Source organism: Aplidium turbinatum, chromosome 10, assembly GCF_918807975.1.
Source record: "Aplidium turbinatum chromosome 10, kaAplTurb1.1, whole genome shotgun sequence".
Lineage (NCBI taxonomy): Eukaryota > Metazoa > Chordata > Ascidiacea > Aplousobranchia > Polyclinidae > Aplidium > Aplidium turbinatum.
In genome coordinates this window covers 21937786-21960026 of record NC_137481.1, presented here as the reverse complement: position 1 = coordinate 21960026, position 22241 = coordinate 21937786, and the positions used below count along the sequence as shown (strand labels likewise).

The 22241-nt window shown below is 36.3% G+C and overlaps 1 protein-coding gene across 1 annotated transcript in view; it reads right to left on the bottom strand.

Annotated features, from left to right (window-relative positions):
* Positions 1–3126: 3126 nt before the first annotated feature.
* The window catches only part of LOC145779067 (uncharacterized), a 33916-nt gene continuing 14801 nt past the window's right edge, over positions 3127–22241 (bottom strand). The window contains exons 6-13 of the mRNA XM_082590640.1: positions 19752–19889; positions 16107–16312; positions 14023–14170; positions 13197–13312; positions 8106–8168; positions 6713–7392; positions 5743–5812; positions 3127–4197 (exon numbers count right to left, since the gene is read on the bottom strand). Of these exons, the coding sequence (XP_082446766.1) occupies positions 4125–4197; positions 5743–5812; positions 6713–7392; positions 8106–8168; positions 13197–13312; positions 14023–14170; positions 16107–16312; positions 19752–19889 (1494 nt within the window). The 3' untranslated portion in view covers positions 3127–4124. The remainder of the gene's footprint in view (positions 4198–5742; positions 5813–6712; positions 7393–8105; positions 8169–13196; positions 13313–14022; positions 14171–16106; positions 16313–19751; positions 19890–22241) is intronic.

Genomic DNA, 22241 nt, shown 5'->3' with positions numbered 1-22241 from the left:
GTTTTGTTGCCGCAAATGGTGGACTTATGATATGTCACCTTCGCACTTTATAGACCGCAGAAATTAGAAATTATTTTTGCATGCTTTTCGTGCAGAGACATGAGGTAATATAATATGTGGTTTTGGTATTTCCCAACCTTCATATGCGTGTGAGCATAAATATCAAAACACTTACATTGCTTATTTCCTACACATCATTTTATGCCACCATTTGTAGATCCACAAGTTTCAATGTAATTTTCTTGTTTATTGGCTCTGTCTACTTCACTTATGCAATCAGGCCAATTTTAGTCACATTTTTTTCATATTCTACGTTGTCTGAAGGTTAAATTGCATTGTATCAACGTTTTGACTTTTAACTTACGTGCTTACAACAAACTAACTTGAAAATCGATGAATTGTAAAATATATGCAACAAAAGTGAAAATTTCTTAAAACCGAGTTGTTTTTACCTTTAAAATATTGTAATTTGACGTTAAAATGTTGCAAGACTTGAAGCACGTTCAAGTCTCCCACCTGCTGCCACAATGGCTGTGAATTAACAGCAAAAGGATGTTGTTGCTTTATACGAGCACGAGCTAAATTGTTGCTATGTCATTAATGACAACAATTGCGCTTATTTTTGTGCTTTCAATAGGTCATCGGTTTATGAATTCTCACGAATGAAGTTGCTCATGCGTGACGGCTCCTGACAAAGACCTTCACAGACCAAATGATAGGTTACTGTGGAAACGTAGGCTGCCTAAGGCATTAAAGCAGACTTTCAAACTTCGATTACATTTTCCTTTCCTAAGGAGAAGCGTAGGCTATCGACAGACGTGTATATGCTGCGTTTTTAAAATAAATAGCAAAGCAGACAGTGATGTCTTTCAACCTCTGTTCCAGCTTCTTGATGTTAAATTGTACTGTAGGTTATGCAAGGATGTAACATGCAACTGAACAATTGAACACATGATTAATCAGGCCCATAGCCGTACGAGCCAGGGGGGCAGGGGGGTTAGCTGCCCCCCCCCTGTTGTTTCAAAACATCGCAAATTCGGGCAAAATCTTGCAATTATTAGGGCAAAAAGTGCTGTATAAAAAGCTACAAAATTACATGAATTAAGAAAAACAATAAATTAATATCTTTTACCTATCAAACGGTGGCGGTGGGATGGCGCAACGGATAAGGCGTTGGCTTTCCAATTATGCAATCCTGGTTCGACTCCCGGCTTCAGCTGGTTGTTGAAAAACACCGCTCAACGCTACCCAGGGTGTAATAAATTAGGTGGGCGTAGTTGCTAAAGTAAAGGCGGCCGAGAGAAAGGAACTGGCCACCCTACTCTCCTTAGTGCCGAAGGCTTAGTACTCTCCTTAGTGCCGAAGGCTTAGTATAATGAGAACCTTATCTTCTCATTCCCAAAGCTCAGTACCTGAGTATGGGACCTTTACCTATCAAACTAAGTAGCACTTTACCTCTTATTTGCACAAGAAATGTGCCGCAAAATTTTCATTTGGCACACCCGTATTGATGTATTGTATTGCATGGTGATCAAACTGTGGTACGAAATGCATTTAACCAACTGCATCATGCCAATTTGGGCAGTCACCAAAATATGTCTCTAACACTTTTGTGAAACTGCCCAAATCAAAACGCAGAATTTGCTATATAGCTAATTTTATTAATTTTCACAAATGCATCGTGTTGATTTGGGCAGCTGAAAACATGAAATTATCTGATGAAACTGATTAGTCTGTTTGTGCAACTGCCCAAATTAGCGTGAGGCAGTTTCCACAAAATGAACAAATTCATTAATTTTTTCCCATTTACATAACTGTATCGTTTAGATTTGGGCAACAAAAAAATATAAAATTATCTGATCATAGTCTATTGATAAAACTGCCCAAATTGGCATGATGCAGTTGCCTCGGCATCAAAATTTACAAAGTCTTTAATTTTTTTCATAATATCCATAAATGCATCATCTTGATTTGGGCAACTACAAAATATGAATTTATATAAATCTGGTGAATACTTTTATAAAACAATTTGGGTGGAGAGGTAACAGTACTTTTTCAACCATAAAAGGACGTAGCTATAAGCAACACCACAACATTTAACAAAAAATTTTTATACCTGTTAAATGTAATGTTAATGTTGTGGTGTTGCTTAGCTTTGTTTGGTTACTTTTATAAAACTACCCAAATTAAAACGATGCAGCTGCGCCCCGAAATAAAAAATATATTTAGTTTGTTTATGCAACTGTGTCATGTTAATTTCACCAACATTTAAAATGCTACTGCTGAAATGTATAATCTTAAACCAATCATAATATATTCATTTATTTCAAAGCTTTTCAAACTCAAAACCTGCCATGCAAGCTGGCAAAATATTTGCTTTGCAAGATCTTGTGTGAAACATGGCAGCTCCACTTATTTTCATTAATATCTTGACTTCTGTTCTGTGGAGACAGATCCCGTTGTTTGTCTTAACTTGACCTGCTTTTTCTGGTTGCAAAAAATGTTGGAAACCTGCATGCGTATCTTCAAAGATGAATTCAGTTGTTCTATCTTGATTACTTTGGTAAGAAATTCTAGCTAGCTGGTGATCTTGTTATGTTAGTTTTTTACTGTTATCATGCACCGCATACATTATATTTGGGCAATTTCTATAAAAGCGTGCAGATTTGGGCAAATTTAATTTCTACCCCCCCCCCCCCCCAAAAACAATGGTTTGGTCTCGTACGGCTATGAGCAGGCCTACTGTAGGCTATAGGCTAAACAAAATCAGCCAAATTTGGTAACTTGTATAATGTATAATTCGTTGATAAAGCTGTCTCCACAGTACATGCGGCTTCTTCAGAATCTTATTCAAGCAGTTATCTTGTTCTATCTTCTTTTGGCTTAAATTCTATGCTTACATAATTATACTAGCTTGCTCACATTGAGCGCGCAGAGCGTTCTTCACTTTTAGTAAGCGTCAGCGTGCTGCAATGGTACGTTTTGGGTTAATAGGTTTTGCAACAACGTATTTTATTTCCATTGAACTAGCGACGAAGAACGCGGGGACTACAACGTACTCTAATCTAATTGAAGCTAACTTCAACACAACACGTGCAGCTCTTGCAAGATAAAGATGTAACCACAAAAGATTGAAATCTAAATATATTATACGTGAAGCAAATCAATTGATTAAAAATACAACGGTTGCCAATCATTGTACAACTTCTTTCATGAGTACTTTTTAGAACCTTCATGAAATTGTAAAAATATTTTGGCTCTTCAGACAATTAAAAGCAATTTGTAACCTAGCCTACTTGCACTAGATATTACTTTGTGATTACAATATGTTGATCACAAGACACATAGCCAATACAAGCCTACGCAAGGCCACCTAGAGATACGGCCTGATTTGTTACATTCTGCAACTCTTGGTAACGGTCTGAATGAAATTTTCTAAAAATAATGTTTCAACGTTTTTTTTAATGTTTTTTTCAAGTTACAAATAAAGTTTCAACATTATCAGGCTTTAAATAACAAAAACAGATTAATTCAGAAAATTTTAGTCAGACTGTTAGCAGTTTTTTTTAATGTATTTTTACTGCTTCTTCAAGACACCAAAAAGCTTTTGAATTATTATGAGTGCGCAAAAAGTAAAAAAAAATCTAAGGAAAGTTCAGCCAGTAGCAACAGTGGTAATCAAAATCTGTCAAATCAGGCGCAACTCTAGGTGGCCATAATATACGTACATGCAAAAAGTCGAAATTTAGCTAAAATCTAACAGGGTATTTCCCCCCTTTTTCTTGGATCTCTTTCAAAAAATTACCATCCATGCAAAACTAAAACTTTCAAACCATGCGCGACGGATTGCAAAATGTTTATGAATAAATGAATTTCAGTATTTAAACTTTCATACATCTTTTTTAAAGTAATCCTCTCAGACTCAAGAACCCCCTTAAAACCATTCACAAACACACAAGACTGGAAACCACTACTTTAACGCATGATATTAAAAAAGTGCAAGGAATGTGTGTGTTCTACTACGTCGTAGGCCTAATATTTACAGCCTACGTTCAAATTATAAATTGTATACAGTACATGTCGTATAATCACTGAACTTTTTTTCTAAATTTTCAATTATACTTTTAGAAATTATTTTCTCCTTCGTTTGGATCCAAGTATTGCTCCACGTATTGGTTATAATGTTGCTTCCATTGTCTGCAAAACAAACAAACTAAGCTTAAACTGCTTCTTCTTCTTCAAAGTCAAATATTGACATCTTCACCAAAATTGAAAAGGTAATACATAACATTAGTGTTTATATGCAGAGACCGATAGCCTACTGATGGGCAAAGGACTGAAAGCAGTAGGAAGTTTTTTTGATGCTATCTTGTTATTGGGATAAAAATTGGTATTTAATGAGAGACCTAGCACATGTCTAATTGAGTCATGACCGATTTCAGCAATCAGAAAACTTGAGACCCGGTTAACTTGTCAATGTGGGGTATTTGCCATTTTTTGTCTACTGTATTGGTTAGTCGAATAGTTTTCGCTGTGATGAGCAAGCAATATTGCTTCTTTGTCTCGCACAGAGGTTGTATAATTTAAATGAGGTACGTGGTCACTAATTCAACAAGTTAAGCACTCCTAACACAGTTTCTTACAAAGGAAATGTGGTCAATACCACCTTGTTTGAAGATGCAAGTTGAATACCGCCCACGTAAACTAAAGTACGGAAAAAATTATCGAATTTAGATAATGGAAATGAATTTGCAAAGCTACAAACAGGCGCCGTTGAAAATTTAAAATAAACAGGCCACTATGTCAATCTGATTTCAACACAGCATTAAAAAGGATTTTTATAAATACAAATGCTATTGTATTTTGACTACAAGATCAGCCATGGACTTCTAAATAGTATCAGGACTGGAAACTCAGTTGACAACAGTAGGCCAAACAGTTGGTACAACAGTTGGCCAACAGTGGGCCAACGGCCAACAGTGGGCCAACAGGGTTAGTTACTTGGCTGTTGGCCCACTGTTGTACCAACTGTTTGGCCTACTGTTGTCAACTGAGTTTCCAGTCCTGATACTGTTTAGAAGTCCATGGATCAGCTCTACTGTACTTACGACAAAGGCACACCAAAGTGAATTTGTTTAATTCAATAGGCTATGGCGCTGCCTTACATAAAATAACAACAATGGAATTATTAAAAGAAACCGATCATCTTTGTGATCAACTAAAAGTGTCTTCATGACTCATGGCCGGGAAGTGGTTCACAATTTGGAAACAAACGATGTAGCATGGTGCAAAGGTAGTAACGTTAAAATCTTTGTCGTAAGAGTCTTTTGAGCCGAGGGTCTACCCGTTTACCATCCAAGGTTCAACATGTTCCCAGACTATACTGGAAAGGATACTAGAGAGCAGCTAGTCTTTGGTTTCATCATAAATTGAAATGAAGTAGGCCCTACCGAAGCAGGAAAACACGTGGACACGTATCCCCGATATAAAACATAGCTATAATAAAATAAAATAAATGATGGTTTGTAAATGATTAGCCGACTGTAAATGTGTATGGATGTATTAGTTAACAACGACTTAAATCAGGGGTGGGAAACGTGCGGCTAACTGGTCCTTGTGTTAAAAAGGTTGCCTACCCCTGACTTAAACAAAAGAATATTGCAACCGGTCGTAAGATTAAGCTTTTAAATGTAGTAGGCTACTGAATATCTTTGAAAAGCAATAAATTGATTGTTTTCTTACTTGTAACTTTCTCTCCAATCTTTTAGATCTTCTCCTCCGCACTCAGTAATTGGTGTAGGACTAGGACAACCTAGAGTCACAATTACAAAAAAGGTTATTTTGGTGATAACAAGGATTGTGTTTTTTAAGTTTTCTCAAGAGAGCTTTGCTTCAAACAAACCAATGGACTTTACTTTTACGGAATGCAAAATTTAGATTTTTTAGCTACAATAAAAGTCAATTTTCACTTTGACATTCTTGCTTTCAACAAGAAACTTTGCAAGTAATTTCAGTACGATACTCTAATAGCGTATAAAAGGTAAATATATTTGTAAATCAAAAAAAGGTGATCTTTTCTCAAGTTAGGCGGATAATTTGAAAGAAGATGTAGTTTTGCATCCCCTAATCTAAAATCCCCCAAAACAAGCCTAGGCCTATTAGTGATTACGCAATCACTTACGCAATCACTTTACGCGTTTTGTCGCTTCTACCTTTTTCTAGACCTCTGCTATGTTTGTCATATATTGTTTTTTTCGTTGTGATGGTCAGAAATAAAAACAACTGAACTGAACTGAACTTCCAATACTCAAGAAAAACACTTATTTTTAAAACACTCCGAAAGTTAAAAAAAAAACTGTAATCGCCCAATCGGCTACTTGTGAAATCCGATCCAGTAAAAAATGCTATGCCTTGCAGAAGAATTTTTACATATTAAATTATCTCCGTTTGTGTATAGTAGGCTATAGTAAAACAATTAAGGAGAAGCAATTACAATTTGATCGATTTTCATGAAGTTATTTAATTACTAAAACAGTGCTACAGCATTTTTACGAACATATTGTAAAAGAAAAAAACAGCTAGTTACAGTAGGCCTACTTTCGAAAAGGTAAGTTTTGTATACCGTACGTAACAAAATTAGATACCAGGAGAAGTAGCAACTTCATAGCATTGTTGAACGTGTTGCATGTTTTTGTTTGAAGATGTATCTCACCTGTTGAAGGTGGAAATGTTGTATGAGGCGTGGAGATTGGTGGGGTTTGGGTTGGTGTAGTAAATACTGGGGTTGTCTTTTCTTCTTCCGTGTGGTATGGTGTTGTTTGTTGCGGATATGTTTTGGGTGTTTCTGAAAATGTTGAAGATGTTTTGGGTGATTCGGAAGATGTTGAAAGTGTTGCAGCAGATGTTGAAGATGTTTGGGGTGTTTCAGATGATGTTGGAGGTGTAGCAGCAGATGTTGATGATGTTTGAGGTGTTTCAGATGATGTTGGAAGTGTAGCAGCAGATGTTGATGATGTTTGAGGTGTTTCGGATGATGTAGGAGGTGTTGCAGCAGATGTTGATGATGTTTGAGGTACTTCGGATGATGTTGGAGGTGTAGCAGCAGATGTTGATGATGTTTGAGGTGCTTCAGATGATGTAGGAGGTGTAGCAGCAGATGTTGATGATGTTTGAGGTGTTTCGGATGATGTAGGAGGTGTTGCAGCAGATGTTGATGATGTTTGAGGTGCTTCGTATGATGTTGTAGGTGGCGCTGATGAAGTGGAAGATGGTTGCACAGGAATGACATCTCCTCGGTTTCCATTTGCGCACAAACCAGTCACACAAACATCAGAAGCGTCAAAACAGTTAGAGCATGAATCTCCCTCGGTATATGGAGCCTCACGGACAAAACTGAAAGAAATACAACTCGTCTAGAATATTCTTGCTACGTACTCAAAACCAAAACCGAACTGCTTGTTTTCCACCTATCATTTTTTAAATTCGTTTCTTTAAGGTGACGTATAGCCTATGCATTGTATAACATACATTTCAGTGTTTTATTACGTGAATAATAATTTGACATTGCTTCTGTTTTGGTCCTACATTAGTTAACACAATATTTTTGTGTACAGGGTACAAACGTCTGATCGATTACTCGTGCGATGTTCTAATCAAACCAACGCTTTGCATTCTTTACTTCAGTTTCATTTCGCGTTATTTTCACATTAAATATTGCGTGGTAGGATTATGGTACCATCTCAGTGGCCGAGTGGTTTCGCCTTTGGCTCTGGTAGATCGGAGATCGATTCCAGGGAGGGTTATACCCCAGACTTTAAAAACGGTACCGATTGTGTTCTTTCTTGCTCAATGTAGTGACAATAAGTGGGGCAATAATGTGATTACATCGTAAACCTGATATAAAAAATTTTTAAACATGAGCCAAAAATCCTTAGCTGTTGTAGAGTGAACCATAACATTATTATTATTATTACATCACTTAAGTGAGTTGACAAGTACAAACGGCTACAATACATCTCTTGGCTTGTTCAGTCTTTTTGTTTATACAAGTTTGTAAAAATACAATAGCTTAAACACAGACGACTAGCAACGAATTAAATTCTTACTTTCCTGCAGGTCCGTACTGGCACACCACGATGATTTGGTGGTCAAGGCCTGAATTTGATGGCCTAAAAATACAAAACGTAAAGAAAATAACTAATTAGGCCCTTTACACCACATCGCACAAAACTAATCAAATAGTGCATTTACCTTATTAATTTAACTTAACTTATAAACATTTTCCTATTTTACGATTCACAGTGTTGGACGTCTTGCAATTGTTTGTGGACTAAAGTCTGTTTACGATGGCATGCGACAAACACGAGTCTCCTACAACTCAGCAGTTGTGAATTCAGCACATTGCAGTTGAGCAAGTGACAACTGAGATAGCAACATATCAAAAAGTGGCTGAAATTGGTAAATGATGAACCTAGTACAAGTAAAAACTGACTAAGCCGATGCTTGGCATGCAACAAGTCAGCAATTTAAGTTTTGCAAGCGATGACCAAGCAAGTCCGATGTAAGATGACAATTGAATTTGCTGACTTGAGCAGTAGCTGAAATGTAAGCTGTAGCTGAACTTGAGCAGTAGCTGAAAAATAGGCTGAGTGATAAAAATAGGCTTGCTGAGTGGTCATTAGGGTGGGCCGTTTTTGACTTTTTTTCGAAATTCAAAAACGGCTAGTCACAAAAAGTGGCACATGCATGAAAAAATTACGTGTGCAAAATTTTATCAGTTTGGGGGTGCATCTTCTGCCGCCGCAAGGGGGTCAAACTTTCAAATTTTTGAAAAAAAAAGGGGGAAATTTCACTTTCCGTTTTAACATTTTTTTTATAATTTTTCTACTGGCTAGTTATAAATTGTAAGTGGGATGTACCCAGAACCTTCCTATGTAAAGGCATGTTCGAAGCTTAAGGTTTACTGCCCCCGCATCGACGACCAAAATGCTGAATTTTCACCAATTTGAAATGCTATTTTGTCATTGCTCAATAAACAAACTTGTCGCAAAAGGGCGAGATGGTGTTAACGCTGTACGCTCATTTATGTTCTGTCCATTAACTTTGCAGGATGATACTAATGAGGTACGAACATCAGTATATATTTATGATAAAGAGTTACAAAAAAAAAGAATAACCTTTTGAAGTCAAAGTCTAGAGGTGTGCCTAAATTTCAGCAAAATTTGGACCAAATGAAAGAACCTGCACAGCAAAAATATTTGAAATCGGTTGTTGTAGCCTGAGTGTTCAAATTTTCTGCAATGTACTTGCCCGCAGGAAAATCGTGTCCCTGTTACGGAACAACAGTTCTTTCTTGATCAAAGAATAACTCGCATAATGGTGATTGACAAACATGATAAATCGGCCACAAAATCTATTTTAAACGTTTTCCGAGGAGAGTCGCAAGATCAGAACAATTCTGTTCTTTACGTGAAGACCCAGGAGCAGGCACAAGTAGCGCTTTGGTTAAAACACCTTTAACTTCTTATTCAAGCTCAGAAACTTTGTCATCCAATGAAGAACGCTGCGAAGATTTTGATTATCAACCCAGTTTTGCCTCGGAAAACCCCAGAAAAAGCAAGGTTACTTCCAGTTTAGTAGTATTTGCTGAATCATGCGATCGTACTGGTATTTCAGATAAGTTGCAGCACTTATTGCTTCATCATTTCTACAAGATGCGGGAGTTGTAACGGATAGCGAATCTCAATCAGTCATAGATAAAAGCAAAGTGAGAAGAAATAAGGTTAAAGAAGAGATAAGATAAGGTGAAAAGAAATAAGGTTTACAACTCAAATGGAAAGTGGGCCTATCATGTGCATAAATTTGCAAAGCATATATTTTGATGGCCGAAAAGATTAAACAATCAAACAAAATGAAATTGCTGGGCGACTTCGAAAACATTTTGCGGTTGAAGAGCACAATACTTTACTTGAGGAGCCCAAGTTCTCATTTCATTGGTCATTTTACTGCTGCCAACTGATCTAATGTGTCAATAGCTACCGGGATTCTTGAATACCTTGGATCCAATAAAATTAGCTACGATAATGTAATGGCAATTGGATGCGATGGAACCGCAATAAACACAGATCAAAAAGGCGTCGTGATAAAGCTCCTGGAAGATCATTTCCAAAAGCCACTTTAATGGTTAATATGCCTACTCCATAGTAATGAATTGCCTTTTAGGCATCTTATAAAAGATATGGCAACACTAGCAGACCTGATAGCTTCACTGGGCCCATTATAAAGCAGCTTGCCACTGTCACACAACTAGATGTTGCAAAATATAAAGCAGTTCCGGCACCAGAGATTGAAATTTATGAAAATGACCTCAGCACTGACCAAAAATATCTTCTACACATGCACAGAGCAGTGAAAAGTGGAGATATATCAATTCATTTCGCATATAGGAGTCCAGGTATGATGAACCACTCAAGATGATTGAACACAGCCAATAGAATTCTACGTTTATTTTTAAGTTGCATCTAACGCGTCAGCTGTATTGGTGGAATTTGTGGACTATATTATGAATGTTTATATTCCAGTATGGTTTGCCAGTAAAAAGGAAAGCAATTTCACCAATGGCCCGAAACATTTCTTTAAAATTCTACACTCTGCTCAGATGCTATCGAACAAAGCTCGCAATATCCTCAACAAAGTAATATAGAGGAATGCGTTTTATGCCCATCCTGAAAACATTTTGATTGCAATCATATGTTATACCAAAGAGTATGTAAGGGAACTAGGATGGAGAAGAATTTTCAATTCAAGAATATTATCACGCCCCGATTGCTCAATTGGTTAGCGCGTCACTTCTGGAACGAAGAAGCTTCAAGATCAAGCGGCGCTGGTTTGACTCTCAGGGCGTGCGCTTTAGCAACGCACGTTAAGGACTGCTATCCATCCAGCGGCATCTAATGGATGGAATAATTCCCCGGTAACAAGATTTCAACAATCGGAAACTTCACTCTGCCAATCTCAGTGACCGGGCCTGCGTCAGTGATTCAAATCCTCTACAAGTATGCGAAACTGCCAGGATTAAGCTCTGCAAGAAGCTTTCCCAGTCCGAGGATAAAGATTCAATCAATCAACCAATCAATCACCTCGCAGCACTCGTCAGCAAAAATTCACCCTGTCAATATTGCAGTTCAATTTCGAACGTTACTTTGAGATGATAGACTGGCAAAATATTCCAGTTACGGAACCCCCATCGATGCGTGGTGTTGACAGCAATGTGATAAAAGAGCACATCAAAACAAAGATGCCTTCACAACAGTTGTTTTCTACGTTTTCTCTGCCACACACAGCAGATGCTCATCACATGTGGTGGACAGCGTTGAAAGAGATGGGTAGCCTACATTAAAGCAATATTACAATTAAGGAAAAAAAATCCTAGGTTCCAGTCGAAACAAGATTTTATGATTCATTAGACTTCAGCCAGAACTAAATTTGAGCAAAATCAGGGGAACTGGCTAAAAGACCTTGTTGTTTGTTGTATTTTTAAAACAATTTCGTTTTTTGTTTGTTAACAGAAGTTCTTTTTTATTGTTACATTGCTGTCAAACAAAGTTTACTCTTGTATGTGGTTCTGTAGTAGCCTATCAAGTGAACGTTTCATGGTTTGTAAATGACAAATTTGTGTAAACAAAATCATGATAAGAATTCACTTGGAACTGTACAGTACATTCCATTTACGGAACCTGGAGATCATATTGCTTTTATTCTGAAGTAAATTATAGGATTGCGTTTTATAGCTGCAACTGATCAAACGTAGCCTATTGCTTTTAATTTAAGCAAGACCACGTCTTATAGTTTGTCAGTTCGTATCATCCTGCAAAGGTAGTGGACAGAACATAAATGAGCGTACAGCGTTAACACCATCTCGCCCTTTTGCGACAAGTTTGTTTATTGAGCAATGACAAAATAGCATTTCAAATTGATGAAAATTCAGCATTTTGGTTGTCGATGCGGGGGCAGTAAACCTTAAGCTTCGAACATGCCTTTACATAGGAAAGTTCTGGGTACATCCCACTTACAATTTATAACTAGCCAGTAGAAAAATTGTAAAAAAAAAATGTTAAAACGGAAAGTGAAATTTCCCCCTTTTTTTTCAAAAAATTGAAAGTTTGACCCCCCTGCGGCGGCAAAAGATGCACCTCCAAACTGATAAAATTTTGCACACGTAATTTTTTCATGCATGTGCTACTTTTTATGACTAGCCGTTTTTGAATTTCGAAAAAAAGTCAAAAACGGCCCACCCTAGTGGTCATATGCTGAGTGGTCCGACTACCGACAAACACACACAATGAGAGAAAATTTTGTTGTTTTTTACTCGGGAAAAAATTATTTTGATGCGTTTTGCGAAATTCGACCAAACGCATTGAACAGAAAAAAAGTCGCTACAGTCTGTGAGAGCAATTAAATGTATCCACTGCTCTGGCACTGGCTGCAGCTTTGGTCCAATAAACTTGAATAGAAAATCAGAAATTACAAATTGCTTCAATACTTCAGTGCATTGCATAATGTTTCTCACACCATGGCCCTGCACATCAACAGAGCGAAAAAGTGCGCAAATGAAAATTATGCACCACAGTAACTGGTAAGCTTAGTAAATTAAAAATCCAAGTGAGCATTCAAACTTTATAGCATTCAGACTTTTTAATTCACTCCTAAACTAAGGTATAACACATGCAACAGCATGCCATTATTTACATTAGATAAGTTTTTGTAAATTCAGTCAAGTTTTTATTGGCAAGTTTTCGCGATGTTGTTTTATGGTAAATTGTTTCTTTTCTGTTCGAATTCACAACGACATTCGATTATTTTTTGTTCATATTATGACAAAACACATAATTTTGAAATGTATAGATACTTACGATGTAATTTTATTTCTAACAGCCCTAGTTGTGATAAGGAGACCTAAAGGTTCATCTGTGTAAGTAGCCCACCAGTGCTTGCAGTACAACGCAATAGCATCGACGAGGCTGGCTCTTAGACTTCCGTTTTATTGTCCACGTTTTTGTGTTGGATTTAATGTCAATATAAAACTTAAAAAACATTGAGCTTCTCGATAAAACCTTCGTTGGGTTAATAAATTTATATTTTAGATTCAATTTGTTGCTTTTAGATTAAGGATTCAAAATATTTTAGAAAACACATACTGGCAAATTGTGGCACCACATCCCAACTTGTAGGACTGAGACCATACGACCTGCGTGTAGTGTCCGCATGCCTTTCCTTCTGCGCAGGTTAAGATTTCAAGATTATAATCTTCAACCTAAAATAATTCAAAATCAATAAGATGTTGAACCTGTTTGATTGATCAATGAAATGAGGAAATTAAAACTAAGATGCGTTCGAATAGAATTGAATCCAATTTAAGAATAATTAATAAGCAACACATCATTGTGGCAATTTTCTTTTTTTTTTTTTGGCTGAGGCTATGTGGAACTTCCAGTTTTCAACGCAGCTTTCTTAGCCGGAAGATAAGGATTCTCTCATTGACTGCATCGAAGCTTTTATTGCATAAAGTAATATTTTAAGAAATTAGTGAACTGGCAACAAGCATCGACTGTCATTAAGAGCATGGGTATACTTTGACAGGACACTGATTGCAAATCTTCATTCTCGCACTGAGAAAGTCTTTTTGAAAACTTTTGACAGTTTTGCATAAGAGGCTTTGAACCACTGACGTAGGCCCAACCGCCGAGATTGGTGTAGTGAAGTCTTCTTATGTCAAAGTGTTGCTGTCTGTGAATTTTACCATTCACCAGGTGCCGTTAAATGGAGATCTGTTTGTTGAAATGGGTCGCTCAAGCCTACATCGCGATCGCCGAACCAGTGCCGCTTGATGTCGAGGTTCCTTCGTTCACATTGTCTGGCGCTGAACCAATTCAGCCATCGTGGCGAACCATGGTCTCTTTGCTTACCTATTCACATAACTGCACATTTTTTGTAACAATCCCAATCGTAGTCCTCTAGTTTTACCTCGTCATACCAGCTCTTGACAGAGTTGAGAACCTTCGTTCTGTTTCTGAATGAACTAGAGGTTGATGTAGAGTAAAGATTTTCACCAATTTGTGGAAAGGTCTCCGTAGTTCGTAGTTCAGATGACGAGTGAGCAAATGTGCAGCCTCTGAAAATGTCATAAGTCTGTTGAAAACCTCAAACTTTGCTTTTCTGAATTTTTGTTATCATATTATGTGGTCTGTATGACAGGTCCTTGTAGCCTACTGAATTCAGCTCAGCGCGGAATTATAATTAGGTTTAGCATGTTGAGTTTTTGGAAATACAAGTCATTTCTAAGCATTTAGCTGGAATAAGGCTTTTCTTGACAGATGACCGACAGTGACACTTTCATGACCACAATACAACGGTTCAATAAAACATAATAAGGTTATGAAACAATAAATACTATTAGGCCTATTAGTATTATTACAGAAAGTGCTCAATGACAAGCAAAAAGCCGAGCTGGGAAAATTACATCAAATATAGTTACTACTCTCTAATACCTCTACAACCTGTTTTATCCTAAAAAGGGACCATCAGAAGGTCCTTATTTAAATAGAATGATAAAGAATAATTCTATGTAAACAAGGACCTTCTGATGATCCCCTTTTTAGGGTGAATCAGGCTGTAGAGGTTTTAGAGAGTAGTAACTATATTTGATGTAATAAGATTATGATGTACGAGTATAAAGTATGTGACGTTTTAGCTAACTTTATAACAATGTGCATTAGCAAATTGTATCATTATCGCAGTGTCTCAGTCTCATTATCATTGTCTCTGTACACGGGATGTTTGCTTAACACTCCCTGGACTTGTCTTTACTCTTTCGAATTTGAATGAACACAAAGCGTTGGATTCTACCGTTTGTGTAATTCCGACAAGAAGTAAACCTAAGCTCTCAATGAGCAGAGAAGGACACTAACAAGGACAAAAACTCTAAAAATTTTGGCTCCGTACATTAGACACCTGACTTCGTAGCCGAGCGGTGAAAGGCGCTGATAGGCTACAACCAGTAGCGTTGACTATAGAGGGTCCAGGGGCTGAATTTGTACTCGGGCCCGTTATGAGTTTAGGGGCCTTAATGAAATCATTCTTATTGTTTGGATATAGTGTGTTTTTTTAGAAGCTTTGGGGCCTGAGGGCTTCGTTAGTACCGGACTCGAATTATCCTCCCAGCGGCCTTGACTACGATACTTTACTGCACGAAACCTGTCCAGAGCACACTAGATTGTACCTTTGGAAAAACTCTTAATGATACAAATATCGGCTTCCTTACTCTCTCCTCGCTTTCAACCACTTGGCATAACTCTAAATAGCCTACGAAAAAAAGAAGTTCTTAAATGTGATCTTTGTCTAAATTTCAAAATGGTGGTATGCTACAAGTTTAAAAGCAGTTCTGTATTTTCTAAAGCACAACTTTATTTAACTGCGTTATGGTAAAGGTTTGTGCACGTCGTATGCTTCAGACAGATGGAAATTTGTCTTCACAATCGCCACTTGGAAGCTTTCAAAATGAGGTGACATTGGTTGTGTGAAAGACGTCTTTGGTCAAGCAAGCCATCTTTGAAAAGCAGTCACGTATTTGACAGTAAATCATTGCCAACTCCATGCAAAATTTCAAAATTTTGTCAATAAATGAAGAATAAAAGCAAACCTCAGTTAAGATTAAACTTGAATTGTAGTTGTTTTGTAAACTCTTAATTATATCAAAAAAACGGTGCAAAATACCGTGATAATGGATGGAATACAAAACGACTAACGCAGGCCATTGTTCACATTCTTGAATGAAAATACAAGAAAAAGTAAAGTATGTTTTAAGTCTTTTGCCGGATCCTGCAATATGCCTATCAATTAGGACTCTGGATATATGTGCTTCCTTAGAAATTACAAAAATAGCAAGTTCTAACTTCATCATGTTTGTTGATTAAACCGCTAAATTGAGGTCCTTGGAATAGTTTAAGAGTATCAAAAAGATTTATCATGTTTGCAATAGATTGAGTTGTTGAATAATCTTATTGCATTGCTGACCAACAAGCCTATCAATTAATAGAAGCCAACGTTACCGGGAATATGTTTCTGCAATGTCAGCAATTTCTTGATCCCAGGACATCAGTCGTATGTTCGAGGAACCCCGTATCCGTCGAAAGTGGTTGTGCAAGTCGACAAAAGAATCAATTTCCTCCTGTGTTAACACCAATTCTTCTAATAATTGGGCGAAAGTCCTTTCAATAACACACGCTTGCACAAGGACCAGAAGAACCATTGAGAGCTTCATAATTTTAACAGAACCTAATGACCTTTGTGATAAAAAGTAAAGAAAAATGGTGTGTTTAATTTTGAACATATTTTGTAGCAATATATCAAATTTGTTATGCAAGATTTACATTTGCATTCTACTTAATCATGTATTAAAACTACAATTCATTTATTATGCAGTAATACTTTCCTGAGCTTAAAAAGAGTTGGCTACACAAAAAAGTTTAACCGATTAACTACACAAAAGTTTAAACCGAACATTAAGTTTGACACTTTTGAGCTTCATGAAATTATTTTTTTCAAAGAAAGTTGAAAATCTTCTCATCTTGCTTAAATCAACTTTGTATTTATTGAGTTTCATTAAGGATAGGAGATCTCCTGACTAAGAAGAAGCAGGCCAGCGATTCTCCATCAAGAATTAAATCAGTATTTTATTATTAAAAATGCATGGAGAATCAGCAAGGCAATCTACAACTGTAGAGCGAAATGCATATGCCATAAATAGGGCTCTGTTGATTCTCCATGCATTTTTAATAATTAATTAATTACATCAACTTTATTTTAATAAAAATGCACTCAGTAGTGGCTTATAACTTCACGACAAAAGTCATTGTCAGTTGCATTCTCTACTTTCAAAATGGCTTATCTGACCAAATCAAAAGCAATTTATAAATAAATATACAACCTATATGTAAAACTAAAATTACCGACAGTATTTTTCTAACAAACTCATATAAAACTGATTTGCTGCATTATCAAATGAACTGCAGACAGAATAAAGTTAATCCTATTTTATTGCAAACTAGATTTTACAGTATGCATTTCAAGTGTAGTTCTACTGCATTGCTCAAGAAATTGAAGATCCAGGAATTTTAAAGCCTTTTCTGACGCACGTTTTTGGTTGGGTAAGCAAACCTTTTTCAGAGTGTAATCTTTTCAAGTTTAAATTGCTAGCATTTAAATTGTTAACAATGGTCAAAAGCTCGTTTAGCGTCGGTAAATTACACGACCTTTGCAGTAAAAGGAAATTAAACATCTATTTTTGACTTCAACAAAAACTCACACACTAGCAATTTATGTGATCAATAGGAACTTTAACAATAAGTTAATTTAGTTTCATAACTTCTGGGTTACAAGGAAAATAGTTCTGAACTATTTGAAAGATGGCGTAGCATTGTCTAACGCTTTCTTTCGTAAACAAAATATGCAAGATTGTTAGATTATTTCAATACAATCACAGGATTTTCAAAGATTAGCCTACAGCCGAAGTTGTGTTTTTTTGTTTTTTTTTTTCTTTTGTGTACACGTAAACTCAGTGGAGTATGCAATCAGTTGGCCCATACTTGTGTGCTGTTTTTTGCTCAGAAATTTTATAACAACGTTTGCCATCATTTTCAAATACGCAACTAAAACTTGAATTGTGACAAGAACTGAATCTCCAATGAGTTGACAAAATATGTCCACGACTTTCGATAAATGATTTTGAATTTTGTATAAGCTAACCAGGTTTTGCCTGACTAATATACGTGTTTAAAATGCATAAACCGCCATCAAATCTTGAGATTTTACAGTGAAAACACCAATAAATTCATTTCCGTATATTTGTTAATCTCCCACATCTTACTGCACTACTGTTAGTGGAGTGCTCTGAACTAAAAAAAACATAAACAAAAAATTGCGGGTTGATCCATAACAATCAGTTTCCAAGTTGTAGACTCCAAGTCGGAAACGTTTCGAAAGTTCAATAAAAAATGACTTATAGCCTACAAGATTTTTCCTTTTCATGTGAAAACGTTTCTCATTCTTTCTATCGGAAAACGGCCGTTGAACATCAGTAATCGCTTGGCTTGAACTTGATCTAAATGGCAACTAAAATCGTTTTGGTTTTAATTACAGTATTTTTTATTTTATTATTTTTCCTAATTTGTCTCTAAGGTCTAGTTCGCACCCTTTTGTATAGTATTATAGTAGCAGTCGCACTGACCCAATGCGAGAAAAGTAACCAAGTAAATAAAAAGTTTTCACCAATATTTCAATATAATCAAACTCCCGGCTAGTAGAAGATACTTAAAAAGTATTGTAATTAATGTTTGCTGAGTTTTTAAGTACGTAACGTGAATGCCACATTTTTGCTTCACATACGTAAACAGAACGTTCAAGCTAACGTGGTTGCGCATTTGCGTAAAGTAATTTCAACGTGATTTCGACACAATTTTTACGTTCCAAACAACTTATTTGTTGTTGCAACTGTTTTAGAGAATGGTCAACCCTATTACAATATGGTTCTGTAGTTATCTATTCCTTTGTTGATTTACATAGTGACTTTTCAATTCTTTCTATTGCTGCATCCTATTATTAAATTTCCTGCTATGTTTTGTACGGAAAACATTTAATGATTCGTTGAAGTTGTAGATTTGTGATCGCCCATAGAGGAATTGCCTTAGTACCTGATCCTTTCTTTGACTTTAGCATCTTTTCAATAATGTTCTAGTTGATTAATATTGTGAAATTTTCTGTTTGCTTTATACTGCTGTGACATTTTGCTTTATTTTTCGATTTTCATATACAACTTGAGTTATAGACATGTTTTTTTTCTTTTCGGTCTTGAAATGTGTTATTTATTTTGTACGCTGTTATTTTTGCATAGCCTGGTTGCTTTTTTACGTAAAACATTGCCTTAGGATATGTCTTACGTGCACTGATTCGTAAGCGGATTTATTTCTTGTGCAAGCTTCTACACATTTTGCAAATAAGGAGACCGGATCACATTTTTCCGTAGATTATATGATAATTAATCACCATTATCAACCGCCAACCAAACAACAACTAGTATGTGCAAAACATGGAACTTTTTGCGAGTTACCGCAACCAGCTGGGTTCCTTGGACTTGTACTGTATTTTCCTATTGTTGCATCACAGATGATTTCTTTGCCACATCATCATAGAAGTACGTCTTTCAAACATCGACTGGAAACAAAACGATTGTATACACCTAAAGGTGACAAAAGAAAATTAAAAAGAAATAGAAATTAGGCGAAAAAACAACAATAAAACAAGAACTTTAAAGGTGCCATAATAATTGTGGCCGGACGTCAGTAACTTCGAATTGACACCTGTTTGCTACTGTACTATAGCATAGATCGCTGGATAAAATTAATTTTACAACACCACCAACATCAACCTAATAGTGCTGGTTTTGATTGCCCCATTCGCATAAAAATAAAGACTTTATAAGTCGATATAGGTATCTCACCTACGATTCGATGGAGCTATAGAAAAGTGTAAGAGAACTTGTGCAAAGTGCTGCAGTGTAATGAAAAGATGATGTCGCCTTTCGTTGTCACGTTACAGGTAGGGAGGCAATAAAAGGTTAGAAAATGTGTTTTTTGGAAAATTTAAGTATTACTTTTAACAACAATCGACAAAATCTGCATAAGTTTGCAAAAAGTGACAATCGTTACTCCCGTATCCACAAAATCGTATCTCCCAGATAGTTCTGGAAAAACCCAAGTTCTCACAAAACCTAATCCCGCTTGCGCAAACATACGAACATCTGTGCCACTCTTTGGCGAACTCAAGCAACCAATATACTTGAAATACAAAACAGTAGTTCAATGAGGTGTGGTCGCCAGACATCTGTTTCGCACGAATTCAATACAGCTACAAGTTTGGTGAACGTATTGTAATGTTTTAGTCCAAACACAAGATTACTTTATAAAACAAATGATTTTACTGCAATAGCCATTAATAGAATGTTTCTATTTGTCATAAACTGTATACAGTAAACATAATGAGCTTTGTGCGCTGTTCTTCTTTTAAAAAATATAATTTTTTTCTTATAACATGTCAAAAAGTTTGATGATACTTGTGTCACAGTTGACATTCATACCAGACTGATTTGCACAAAATCAGATGAGTTTTCAATGCATATTGATTTACTAAGCTACGTACATGTTGATTTACCACAACCCTGTGATAACCCGCAATACTTAAGTTCAAGATACACCGTCACGATACGTATGTCTGTGACTTGAATGGCATGTTATGATTTACAAGTACAGTACTAGACAATTTATTATTGGTTTTATTTTTTTTTTATGTTACAAACATGTAACTCATAGGGCTTAGGCGGAGGTGCAGGAGTTAGGTGGGATCGCCACCCAAACTTCTTGATTTGTCAAAAATTTGGCCAAATTTGAAAAAAGTTTGGGCAAAACTTTTAACGTGTTTCACACATTTTATTAAAATTTAACTGCTTTCGATTTTTTGCCTAAATAATCAAAATTAAACCCTACTATTGAATTTACGGCATTAAATGAAATTATTACACTTTATTAAATTTAACTACAGCTGTAGCCTACACTGTAGATGTCATCCTATAGAATTACATTATAGGCTTCTGTACGTGTATTTGCAAAACCTACTGTTGGACGGCACCATAAAGCGAAATTGACCAATCAGAAAGCAGCAAGCGATTCACACTTCTCTCAGGAGGAGAAAATTTCTCCTCAGGAGAATGAAGTTTCTCTGACCAATCAGAAAGCGGTAGTAAAAGGTCGTCGGCGTGAAAAGCAATGGCTGAATGCAAGTCATTTCAGTTTGAAAATTGAAAGTATTGTCGTTCTGAATAGGGTTGCCAGATTGGGCGCTTTTACGCCCAATTGGGCTACTTTAGATTTCTCCAGGCGCCAAAATTTTGCGTTGGGCGCGCTTGTTTGGCTGGTGCCCAATTGGGCTACTTTTTTTAATATACTATAAATTTTCATGTAAAAACTGTATCATATTTAAGATTTTTACCTAATTCGTAGTTATTTCATTGAGAAGCAGCGTTTTTAGAGGCCTTGGTCAGGCAGGGTTACCAATTTGGTATAAAGATGCCAATTTTCAAAAATGTGCATGTTTAGGCTTTGATATCTGGCGATCTTGGCAGCTTAAGTGATCCAAGTTTTCATGAAAAACTAACCTTACCCCACACCCATGACGTAACAACGATTCCAAGGGGCCCAGAAGCTTCCAGAAACCATTACGTCATCTTTGAACATAATGCTTTTCTCTTTGAAGTATATTGATTTGGGGTTTTAGGATCTCATTGGTGATATGCTCAAACTGTCCGCTCAACGGCCCTGGGTATTACTTATGAAAAATTGGATTAAATTTTTGTACTGAAATCCGGTAGAAAGTTGAAAGGAGTAAAGCACTCTAGTGTTTTGTTTAGTGCTTTTTTACATGAAAAGCTATTGGAGCGGTAGCATTGTTGAGTGTTGCTATGTCGACTTTAGCATTCCACACTTTGGCCAGTGGAGAAAAAGTAGGCTACCGTGACGACACAATAACATGCTTGGACATGAAATGTAGCAACATTTACTCTCGTTTCACGAAATCCAATTTTTGACTATCAGCCATAGCCCAAGCTTGAACACAAAATATACAGTAGGCTAATACTAAAGTCTGTTTAACGCTTGGCTTGCTGCACCTCAAATACAACTTGGATTTACGGTTTTGAAAGTAACATGTGAAACCTCAAAATTTGTCAAGAGTAGGCTAACAAGGCAGCAAAGGTGAACGTATTGGCAGAAACCTAAACAAAATTTATTTCAATACAGTTATAGTAATGTAAAAACAACAACACTTTGAAAGTGTTGTCGTCAAGACGGCTTTAAATTTTATTGGCGTAATACCGAGAAGTTAAAAAGCACATTCCGTCAACCAAAGTACATCGATAACTGAGTTTTATACAAATATTTCAATTTTAACCCTTTCTTAATCTTGCTTTGCTTTCAAGTTTTTCCGGGGTGGTGGTTAGAAAAAATAGTTAAAATCCTTAAAGTTCATAATGGGACTTATAGAGATTTCAATCCTTAACCAAGCGTGCTGCTAAGGTTGAAATTTTATCTTAACAAAACTTCAAACTTTTATCAGTGCCACTTGGTGGATAAATTGAA